The sequence below is a fragment of the Perca fluviatilis genome, chromosome 6 (genome assembly GCF_010015445.1).
Source record: "Perca fluviatilis chromosome 6, GENO_Pfluv_1.0, whole genome shotgun sequence".
NCBI classification, from domain to species: domain Eukaryota; kingdom Metazoa; phylum Chordata; class Actinopteri; order Perciformes; family Percidae; genus Perca; species Perca fluviatilis.
In genome coordinates, this window is record NC_053117.1 from 24,002,524 (window position 1) to 24,014,636 (window position 12,113).

General features: G+C 38.0%; 1 protein-coding gene across 2 annotated transcripts; it reads left to right on the plus strand.

Annotated features, from left to right (window-relative positions):
- The first annotated feature begins 1,558 nt into the window (after positions 1-1,558).
- rgs7bpa (regulator of G protein signaling 7 binding protein a) lies at positions 1,559-10,961 on the plus strand. 2 transcript variants are annotated; one of them, XM_039802040.1, is made up of 6 exons: positions 1,559-2,530; positions 3,555-3,721; positions 8,219-8,349; positions 8,597-8,741; positions 9,617-9,687; positions 9,905-10,961. In XM_039802040.1, the coding sequence occupies exons 1-6, from the start codon at positions 2,381-2,383 to the stop codon at positions 9,994-9,996; spliced, it is 756 nt and encodes a 251-aa protein (XP_039657974.1). In that variant the 5' UTR covers positions 1,559-2,380; the 3' UTR covers positions 9,997-10,961. The 2 variants fall into 2 exon arrangements, with proteins under 2 accessions (XP_039657974.1, XP_039657975.1); XM_039802041.1 differs by having other exon boundaries at positions 1,562-2,099.
- The last annotated feature ends 1,152 nt before the right edge of the window (positions 10,962-12,113 follow it).

Genomic DNA, 12,113 nt, shown 5'->3' on the forward strand with positions numbered 1-12,113 from the left:
AATAAATTGCTTTTTCCTGACACAATTGAAGTTGTTTAGTTGATACCTTTTTATGTGCTTTTGTTAGCTTTTCCAAAGGACTTCACTTTCATTTTCTACTTGCATCAGTGTAAAGTATGTGGGCTTCACTCAATGCATGTATTGTTCACAGTTTGGTATAACTTTACAATAACAATCAAGTGGTATGGTGTGTTGCCAGTTGGACAGCAGGCAGAGTCTCGAGCCTTGGTGGAATGACCTCTGGCTACAAATACTGGCACTTGGGACAGAAAGTGTCACCTAGATGGTCAGTAACTAGTATAGTGCAGGAAGTAAAGCAGTCCCAAAGAGATATATTTGGAGCTTACTATATGGAAAGCACACATGAGGCCCAATCGGAAACGTTTGGGGAGGATATGGAGAAAGACTTTCAATTGGCAGCACAGAAAGGCATTAGCATTTAAAATGTACTATTGTAACTATTGGCCAAGTTTAAATGTGTTTATTTGTAAAAAAAAAAATGGTATGCACATTTTGGAGTAAAAGCCATTTAAGAATAATTAATTGACATGTCATTGCTAAGAAACCAGGAGATGTGTTAGGGTGCCATCTCTTCTAAGAGATCAAGACCAAACATATGATCAGTGCAGAATCTTTCACATTTAAATAAACATAAAATTACACTGTACGTTTCCTGTGTCACTGGATGTGTGTCTCTTTGTGTTTATGCAGCTGTGTGCATCTGTGGGTGTATGTCACGTAGATGGATTTTGAAAGTCTTCCTGCATTCACAATTAAATAGTAATGCATGTTTAGAAAGAGCACTCACCATACACTGAAATGGATTCCTAATTTATTCAGAATATCTACCACATACTTTCGTCTTGTGGTTGTCAAAAGCAAGGAAGGGCAATTGTCACAGCTGAAAGCAGGCACATTCATAGCAAACTGTTGAAAGAAATGTTGAAAGAGTTTAGTTTTAGTGGTGTAACCATAGACAACAAATTATACATTTATATTCATATATACTGTATGTATTTTTTTATGCCACCGCTCTCCATTTGTGTGTGTGCATGAAGCTTCCTTCCAGTTTACAGCTTACTTCCTATTTACTTAAATTTTTTGTGGTTTTGTATTGGTCCGACTATTATGTTTTACACATAACATAACCTGGATTGCAAGATTACCCTTAGTAACTACCTTAACAACCTTAAAAATATATTTGGGTCTCTAATAAAGTAACACTTTTATGTTAAACACAATGTGTGTCTATAGGCATATGATTGCGGTTGAGAAAGGCATATGGATATAAAAATAATAATAATACCATAAAACACACTTTAAGTCACAATACAATGGGACTGCATAATTATTATAAATATACCGTAGTAGATGTGTATTTAAACTGTGATATTCAATACTAAAGTTTAAATGGACAAACATATAGTCTTTACTGCAATACTGAATTAATTTTAATGTACTCTTTTACTGTGGAGGCAAAGTGGCCAATAGCCTGAATTTCACACGTTTAGGATACAGCTCAGGGCGGGGGTCTGACTTGATGGGCCCTATTAGTATTCCCGTCCTTTGGGTGCGCAGTGTTGCCAGCCACAGAGCCACGTCAGGCCTGTAGCAACTGCTCGCCTTCTACTGCCTCTCCAAGGTTAGAGATAGGCCCGCCCGACCAGCTGGAGACACTCGAACAAACAGACCCTGGGAGCCGAATTGAGACCGCGATACCAGGAATTAAGTTTTTTTTTTTTTATCGTTTAGATTTTCTCCGGCACAGAGGAGTGTTCGCAGTGAAATTGTCAGCGGGGACATTGGTGGCGTTATTTTGTCTCTATAAGGAGATTCTGCAGCTAAGAAACGATCGTTATCGCCCGTCTTATTGGTGCTTAATGGAAACGCGCAATCATAAAAAATGGTTGCATTTGGAGAATATCCGTGAATGTGATCGTCTCCTTCCAACATCGGTGCGTCAGAGAAGACACCTCAGCTAGCTGGACTCCGGGTTGGGTGTGAAGTCTTCACTGTGCACCGTGTGCTGCTGGGGTGAAGGTGACTTGCGTCCCGCTGCAGTCAGAGCAATGCGGAGAGGAGTCGCAGACGCTCATCCGGTACTTTTTTTCTGCACTCTGAGGCTCGTCCGGGAAAATATTTGCTCCGTCTCTTACACTAGAGGGGAGGAACGTGAGAGATAGACAGAGAAATAACAGTAATCGAGATTCAACCCAGCCAGTAGTTGGCGAAGGTGAACTGAGCATATACAGAGGAGAGAATAAGGTGAACACTAAGGTGCAGGGTGGTGAGGCAGGAAGAGAGAAAGTGGTGAAGTTTGGTAGAGAAATAAGACAAAACCGTTCTGTATTAGGGCTGTTTTATTAGTGGATGTGTATGCATGAGTTCTGCATCGAATGGGCGCAAGAACCGCCCCAGATCCTCCGGGAACATCTTCCAGATTGGCAAGCCTCCTTGCCGAGACCCACAGAGGAGGGAGAGTACCGAAAGTACCCGCAAAGCCCAGCGCGCCGTGGCCGACTGCAGAATGGTAGGTTTGCGACGCGTCAATGACTGCATCGGTGCCTCTGATGTCTATGTTATTATCCCTAGCTTTCTTTGTTCTATAGGACGATCGACTATCCCGTGCATGCAGGGTGCAGAGGTGACAGCTGTTAATAGCTGCAAAAAAGACTGTAACTCAGTCTGGGAGCCTAAAAATAGATATATGCATTTGCATTGCTTTGTCGTCAGTGATGCCAAACAGATCATCTCGGCGTGCAGATTGACTGTGTGATTTGCATTTGGAGTGCTGATGATTTAGACTGATTTCAAAATTGCCCGAATTACAATATAATCTAGGTGTTCATAGCACAGATGTCCCGTGTTTTGACAGATGTTGGCAGGAATGATCATATGTAGGCTATAGCCTGCTTCACCCTTTCATTAGTGAACGTCATGGAGCCTCTCTGTTCATATAGCCTACAGGAGTGCAGCAGGATGCTATGCAGGAGTTGCACAAAATGAACGAAATATTTGTGTCCCGCAATCTCAAGCTCTGAGGTTGTGCAAACAACCAAATTTAGCATAATGGGACCCCTGTCAATAAAAGAAAAATACATTCATTTATCATCCACTTTGACTTTGCGGACAATTTTGATGGCAATGCTTCACTTTCACGTTTCTATTTCTATGGGCTTTTGACCGCATAGGTGCAAGGTTGCAAATTTTGAAATACTATTTCAATTGATGCCTATACCACAATGCACCTGCACTGGCACATTATTTGTCCTCAGTGTGTGTGTGTGTGTGTGTGTGTGTGTGTGTGTGTGTGTGTGTGTGTGTGTGTGTGTGTGTGTGTGTGTGTGTCTGTGTGTGTGTGTGTGTGTGGGGCTGACTCGTTTCATGTTGACAAGTCAATATATTGGCCAAGGATCAAGGCTATTCAACTGCAATAGCCAGAACAGGAAGCGATATTCAAGCAAATGTTGTTTGTTATATGTGTGTGGTGCTTACTTGACTAAGTCATTTAGGGAATAACTTATTTTTGTGTGATTTTATCGTCTCATTCACAGATCGTCCAAGAATTCAATACGCTTGTGGCTCTGTACCGTGAGCTGGTCATCTCCATTGGCGAAATCACTGTGGACTGTCCTTCCTTACGGGCCGAAATGTTGAAGACCCGAACTAAAGGCTGCGAAATGGCGAGAGCGGCACACCATAGTCTCTCCTTGATATCGGGGTAAGTTGGCAAAGACGCTGTCCATGGTGCTGACTATTAGTACCTCGCAAAGAGCTATCAGTGGTTCTGAAAGTGCACCAAATACGGCGCTCTGCAACACTGCTGCGCCTAAAGTTGTAAAGTAGCAAATTTTACCACTAATTTCTATAAGCATCCCCGTTTTAGGCACATGTATACTTAAGCCTAGTCCTCTACACTTCAAAGAAATCATTCAAGTGTCTGCCCCATTACTGTAAAACTAGTGAGCTTGAAGTGGGAAAAGAATTTGGGGAAAGCAGAACATGAGATCACTTTTTTTTTTAAACCATGATGGCTCTAATTGCTAGCGGTACAGCTTTACCAGGAAGCAATCACAACAACATGCTGTAACTGGCAGTTTCCCATTAGCTGGGGTCTAAAACGTTAATGCATGAAGTGAAATGCTTCTCAGAACAAAGAATTTCTGAGATAATATTATCAATAATGTGGAGCCAATAACTTTTGCATTGTTACTTTTAATGTATTGTGAGAGTGGTTTTGTGTTTTTTTTTGTGTGTGTGTGTGTGTGTGTGTGTGTGTGTGTGTGTGTGTGTGTGTGTGTGTGTGTGTGTGTGTGTTTTGTGTGCTGTGTTTCTGTTATGGCCATTTGAACATTTAGATACTAGCATGCTTTTCAACAATGGATGTTCATTGTTTTCTAGGGTACAGAATGTCTGCAAGAATCCAAAGCCTTGGCTCTTTCTTTTTAGCAAAAACAAATGATACCCTAACGAAACAGTCAATGCAAAATATATCACGATATAGGTTTGTTTATGATAGATGTTTGGGTTTAAGATAGAGAGAAAAAATGACAGAAGCCTGACATGTCTGTTGACTTGGCCTGCACTCTCCGTTGAGCACAACATCTACCCCGCATTGGTGCCAGTGGAAGAAGGGCAAAGTTAGGCTTGGGATTTGAAGGTCCTCTGTAAAGCTAAGATGCCAGCTGACTTGGAACCCTCAAACTTACTTAAATAACAATCAGACACTAAAGCCAGTGGTGAGAGAGATTTGGAGGACATTCTGCAGTGCTAACTACTTGACAAAGCCCTGGCAGCATTGGAACAATAACAGCATCAGGTTTACTCCTGGTATAGCTCATATTCCTCCTTATAACAGGCATCCACATTTGTTGGAGAACTGTGAAACCATTGAATGCTCTCCCATTAAATATTAGTCTGCCACATTTTTCATGAGGACGAGTTTAGAATATGTTAGGCTGTACTCTGCTCTGTAACCCATTTCCTGGCTAAATAATTAATCCACTTGTTATATCTCACAGCGATTTAAGAATGCATATATTTCACTGTCTGTTACATGCATGACAAAATCTTTCCATTTAATGTATGGAGGCTTTGAACCACATGTGTGTGCCACACTCCTATGGTTAGCCGGTAAGCATGTCTACTGCATTTTTCCTGTCATGCGGGGCCATGAGTCATACAACATCCATTGAACAATGCTTTAATAATATCATTTTATATAAAATTACTACTTTTTTTAATTTATGGCGTAATTATACAGCTAGATACAATTATACCTCCAAGACTACAAGTAGTATCTATTATAGTCCTGTGCTTGAATTTTCTGCTGCTGATATTGAAATAGGGACAGCGCAGCAGCTTTAGAGAGAACTCAGTTCCTACTGATAACAGCATCAACATCATTGTCATAATCATCACCAACACGTACTCTACGTCTCCTTCCCTAAAAGCTCTCCAGGCCATTTCAATGTCCGTCTCCACCACTAGAGACACAGAGCTTGAATTAGACAGCACAGATTAGTCCCCTTTAATCAAATAAAGCCAGTGTGTCTGAATGGTTTGAGTGATGTGAGGCCTCTCCAATGTGCTAGAGAAAAGCTGATAAGCAGGATAGCATTGATGACAGCTTTGCTTTAGCAACAGTACTGTAAAAGGCAGCACTTTGACAAAACAACGATGGGAAGGAGAAGCTTGCTGTTGGAAGACGGGAATGCAACAGCATGATTTGTGTGAGAAATAATTGTAACAGGTGCAAGTTTCACGCCTTTCATCACTGTCACTTTCCGCTGTGATATTACACCCACTGAATATCACCTGCTGAAGTTTCCCCTTAAACACCAGATGTATATGGTTGTGAAGCTACTGCGGTGTCTCATAAAAGCAAGTGATCAACTCTGGGTAAATGAAAAGTATTCAGATGGGGTTTTTATGTTTGAACTTCTCCAATGCATTTCATTCATACATTCTTAGACAGTTAAACATACTAAAAATGTGGACACATAACAACAATCATGCAAAATCCAGTCAGTAGCAATTTTGACCTTGTCTGCTTGTTGACATAAAGCAACAGAAACAGGTCTACAGAAATTGATAGCTCCCATTTCTTATCATTAATGCTAATTCCACAGCGTATCTCTTATCTGATGGCTTAAATTTGGTAAACTGTTTATAAGTATTTGAGTTTATAACCCCTTCTGGCATTAGCTGCTGCTATTAGTAACTGAATTGTTCAGGTTATTGGTCATATTAATGTAATCACAAGCAGGCAAAACTGTATTAAGAGGGCTGTTCTTCATTTTTGTTAATATATTTCAATGTTAGTAAGGGCTGTTAGAAGGTTATGATGTGACGTATACAAAAGTTAGACGTCAATTACGGTTTTCACCATTTTCTCTACACATGTAAGTGATCAACACATACTGCACTCAAACTTTGGCAATTTTTTCAATAATATTTCGAGACATCAATTAATCAAATAATTTAAAAAAATAAAATGGGGGGCAGTCTGTGGTATAATATTTAAGGAACTTTTATTTACTATTGTTTATTATTTTACTTTTGAAATCTTTTTAGTGGAACTGCTACTGCTAAGTAACTGAGCACAAGGCTAAACTCATGAATCAACCCAGGTGAAAAAAAAAGTATACTAAGTGTATTAAATTGTAGCATACGTGAATGTTTTTGAAGACAGACTAATCATCAGCATACTTGAAGTTTGTTAATAAATAGTTATCTTGAAGCATGCTATTTTGGAACAACTTTGTACTAAATATATTTTAGTTATAATTAAATTGTAGAAAATCACAATTTTAAGTGTATTAAGTGCAGGGTTGGGTCAGATTACTTTGAAATGTAATCCCTTACTGTTGTAATCAGTAACGTTATCAGTTGTATTACCCAAAACATTTAATGTAATCTGATTACTTTAGGATTACTCTTAGATCACTTCAATAAATATGCACCTTAAGTAAAAGACACCGTCACAGAATTTATCAATGAATTCTCATTTTATTTTTCTCTTCATTATTTCATTACATCTAAGAAATCCTTTTGTTTTCATTCAAGCATTCCTGTGTGTACTAACTAAAAACGTTATTAACTAAAAACTTTATATTTATTACTAAGTACTTTCTTTACTCTGAACATATCCGTTTCTCAGTACATATCCTCATATCAATCTGTTTAACTCTTTTCTCACATCATATTGAATGTTTTCTCATATCTCTCTCTGAACATTTCTCATAAGGAAATCAAATGAATCCCAGGATAATGTTTAGAGATCCATTAAAATAATCCAATATAACATTATGAGGGGTGAACATAACGTTTAGCCTAACCATCACTACCATGATCGATACTGATGTGGCAAATGCAAATTTAACCTTCACTAAATTATGACATAACTGAAACCATCACAAACTATCATCATTGGACCACCTGATAGCTAGTAATGTTTGAACGATGCCGAGCATGTTCCTGTAATGTTAATGTTAACGTTCAACTTACCTCCAAGTGTTTCTTCAGATTGGAAGTAGATGTTAGCACCATTGACAATACTTGCACTTTTGGTTTGCACAACTTAAACACAACATACACATTATTATTTTCCACTGTCTTTAAATCGAAATTGGGGCGATATTGCCAACTAGTAAGCGCATTTTTTTCCCAACTGAAACGGGTCTGTCTTTCGATGTCGACGGCTCCTCCAGCTTGAGTTTTGATTTGAACCTTTTTCTTGTCAAGAAACTACACAGGCAATTGGATGATAGTGATATCTAGTGGACAAACGAATGAACTGCTTGTCAAATTAAAACAGGCTATCATAAAAAAAGTTGCATTGTTTGCATGATAAAATGTAAAAAGGTAATCTCAACAATGTAACTGTAATCTGATTACACATTTTTTATTGTAATCTGGGTTGATTATAGTTACTTGATTTTTGTCATCTGATTACGTAATCCAGATTACCCAACCCTGATTAAGTGTACTGTGCTAAAGTGAAACAACTTCAGCTATACATTGTACACTTTAAGTTAAACTACTGTTAACTACTGTTTAACAGTACACAGAGACATTAAGAGGTTTTCTATGAACCTTTTTCTATAACGGGACTATGATTTTAATTTGTTTCCATAAAATTGGTGATTGTATCCGGAGTTTATTAAGTCCCAGCTAGCCAGTAACCTTGCTGTGTTCCAACTATGTGTCATTTTAGGCCGGAGGATGGGGAGATCCACCCTGAGATCTGTAGGCTATTCATCCAGCTGCAGTGCTGTCTGGAGATGTACATCACAGAGATGCTCAAATCTGTCTGCTTGCTGGGGTCCCTGCAGCTCCACAGGAAAGGTTAATACATGAATAAGCCTCATGGCATAGCTTTTGAGTTTGTGTATTTATGCATGTGTGCTAGTTTATATACAGCATGCTTTATTTCTCTTTTTAAAATTTTAATTTATTTAAAATAAACAACCAATAAAACAGAAGAAAATCACAACACTAGCAGATTTCAAAATATATGCACAGATGTAAGTATTTATTGACAGTGTTTAGTAGTGAGACGTATTTAAGGCTAGCTGCTCTCTGTTATCTTTAGGTAAGGATTCCTGTGGCCCCACCGGGGTTGACAGTAAGATAGAGGAGAGCTCAGATATCCCGATCCTGGAGGACACCTCTTCCTCCCCCACTGACTTTCCTCAGCTCTGCTGGCTGGTGGCCAATGACATAGAAAACATAGAAAGGTAGGTAGACAAAAAATGTCCTTCTGTGTGCATGTTTTTGTAGAATTCTACATGTTCCTCATTGGTCAAAGTACATGTGTCAGGAAACATAATGCAAATTATGCAATTACTATTAAAAGATTAGTGATCAATTAACATTTTGCATCATTTATCATTTCATTCACAGTACATTATTAGCAGCTAATGCTTTCTTTTAAATACACTCATACTGTATGTAGTTAAAATACTTTATTGAATTACATCAAACCCCAAGTGTTCCTCTTTCAACCTTACTAATGATGTAATGGTTGCTCCTTTACCCTTGGATTTGTTAAATATTTGATTTTATGAAATACGATTGCAAAAAAAAAGGTTTCTCTTCTGATAGGAAATCCTATAACAACTAAATTACATGCTTCTGACAATTTCCAGATATTTGTCTGTTATGCCAACCTACAGTATTTACAACCTACTAGGCAGAGTAGACACAAATGTAATGTTATGTAATGTGCCTGGTTGTTTTTGACAATTGGAACATTTTATTACACCACAGAATCACATTTTTAAAATGTTTTTTTTTTTACTTGGGATGTTTGCAAACTACTTACTAAACAACTGACACGTTTCATGTTGACAAGGCAGTATATTGGCCAAAGATTAAGTCTATTCAACTGCAATAGCCAGAACAGGAAGCGATATTCAAGCAAATGTTGTTTGTTATATATTTGTGTGTGAGTGAGTGAGTGAGTGAGTGAGTGAGTGAGTGAGTGAGTGAGTGAGTGAGTGAGTGAGTGAGTGAGTGAGTGAGTGAGTGATGAGTGAGTGAGTGAGAAAATATACCACATGATAGATGTTTCAGAAACACTACATAAAAGCCCTTATTTGTGTTATTGCAGGGATATGAGGGAGATGAAGAACCTTCTCAGTAAACTCAGGGAGACAATGCCTTTACCATTGAAGAACCAAGGTAAGATAGAAACAGAACACTTTATTAACCTTGACCCTCTTACATTCACATTCCCACACAAACCTCAACCCCATAGAGCAGTGACACTTTCAAAATCCTTTATAGGTAAAAAGTATAGAAGATTTATTTGGAAAAAGAGTGGCTTGAACCAACGCATTGCTAAATCTAGCAAAAATGTCTAACCTGGCAGTGGTCCGCTGTGTGTCCTTGTGTCTAGATGACAGCAGTTTGCTGAACCTGACTCCCTACCCACTGGTCCGACAGAGGAAGAGGAGGTTCTTTGGGCTCTGTTGCCTGGTAACCAGCTAAGGGCCCCGCCTTCGTGGGTAGGAGGCGGCAACAAAGACACCATTACCCACTGTCCTTCACCACTTGTGTCTCCCACCAATCTATTACTGCCATTTTCAAATAAATTGCCTCTTTCTCTTTTTTTTAAAGGCTGTCCATTTTATAATTTTATTTTGTAATACAAAGAACTGTAACTGCAATGTAATGAAAACAAAAGTCATGAACATATATTTTAAGATATTTTGCAACAGATTTTTCCTTTTTTGGTAAATTAAGTCTGATATCTGCTTGTCCAATATAAAAGAGAATGAGAGGCCATTTGGAATAATGTCAGTGTTCAATTACTTCCACAAACCTGAGTGAATGAAATGAGGATTCATGTTTTAAAAAAGGGAATATTATTGTCAGTTTCTGTTAGAAATAATGCAATAACTTATGAATAGACGCCAATCCGAATATTTCAGGATGGCGCATGCTAAGACAAAGTTAGTCCTTCGTATGTCTAAGCTGAGACGACAGGTTTGTGCAGAATAAGTTTGTTGTGTATTACAGTCTCTGTTTTCTGTTCCTTGCTGTTTTTTCTTCTTAATGTACTTAATTTAGTCTTCCATAAACCAAGTACCTGTATCCAACTTTAACTTTCCAGCATCAAAATGGAATATATCATACAATACTCAAAATGAAAAACTTCTTTGCACACAATATCTATCTATAAATTAAGACATTAGACTTGTATATACACACATACTCTTTACGCAATGCTCTCTTAATTATTTTCAAAGATGGTTAGCAAAGAATCTGTTGGTTGGTATAAGCAGGGAGGGTCTCTCTCTGCCTGAGGCAATCCGGTGCAGACAGAGGCCAGGCAGCATGGGTCTTGCGTATTATTGATAGTGATCAATGTTTAGCGCACAGTGAAGGTACAGTAGTCAAAGCTGATATAGGTCATTTTACATTGTTAATAAAACTTTTGTTATTGAAACTAATCAACTAGTCTCTGTAATTGTCTTGCATGTAATGCAATGAAGTGTCCACTGGGTGGAGACAAACTTTCAAAAAAGAAAATGTCAAAAAAGACACATTTAGGTATTTGAGAGGTTGAAAATTTTTTAACGTAAAACTAAATTCATTTAATGGAATGATAGTTAAAGGGTCAACTCTTCTAATTTATATTTGGGTTAAAAAAACATCCTAAACTTTGCTGTATACTATTTTGGTATTTTTTTCTGGTTTGCTATTGATTGTTCCACTCTTAAGCCTGTTTGTAGAGTAAACATTTCTATCTAGGAGGGTTAGACGGGAACAGAGATAGATGGAAATACAGAATGGGAGGGACAGAAAAGCAAGATAATCTTTTATTAAGTCCATGACAAGCATCTTTTGTTTATTTTTACAGAGGGCTGGAGAAATAGGTTGAAAAAGAGACAGAGAGAGAAAGACATCAGACAGGATTCAACTGGTCACCTACTTTTGCTGCTGGAATTAAGTATAGTTTTATCAGTAAAGGCAAAAACTTTAAAGTTTCCTCAGCATGTAGTGATCAGGGGCTGACATGGTTTATTTCATAAATCCCAATCATCCCGAAAATGGGCTGAATGTACAATACTAATTATAATTTAGAAAGCAGGTTAGGTGAATTTATAACTCTAAACTGCCTGCAGATGTGAATGTGAGCCCTTTAACAAACTGGTGACATGCCCAATGCATGCAAGGATAGAAACACCAGAACAGCACAATGGGATAAATTGATTCTATAATAGTTTTAAATAAACTGTTGTAAATTGTTCAGAATATACACATATTGTATAAATGTTTTGCTTTCCAGTGAAAACCAGATCAAATTAACCTATTTTTTAAGCTAAAAAAATTATTTCAAAAACAGAGTGTCTAAAAATGCATCTTCACAAAGCTAAAAACAGGGCTGCATTATAACCTGTAGATTCACTGTCCATCTCCCACTGACTAACAGAGAGGCTTTCGCCTAACACCGTACTGATGTTTATTTCTATTTTGTCACCATGTGTATATTTATTTAGAGTTCCTTGGACTTGGCTCATTGAGAGTTTTACCCAGTTTTACCCAGAGTTCTCTCACCCAAAAAACCTCTGTATGTCAGTTTGTGTGTTTCACGCCCTTAA

Bases quoted from the DNA above. Each gene is read 5' to 3' on its own strand.
- rgs7bpa (XM_039802040.1), top strand. From the start codon at position 2,381: ATGAGTTCTGCATCGAATGGGCGCAAGAACCGCCCCAGATCCTCCGGG. The intron at 8,350-8,596 runs GTTAATACATGA...TGTTATCTTTAG, and splicing joins CCTGCAGCTCCACAGGAAAG to GTAAGGATTCCTGTGGCCCC. The intron at 8,742-9,616 runs GTAGGTAGACAA...GTGTTATTGCAG, and splicing joins GACATAGAAAACATAGAAAG to GGATATGAGGGAGATGAAGA.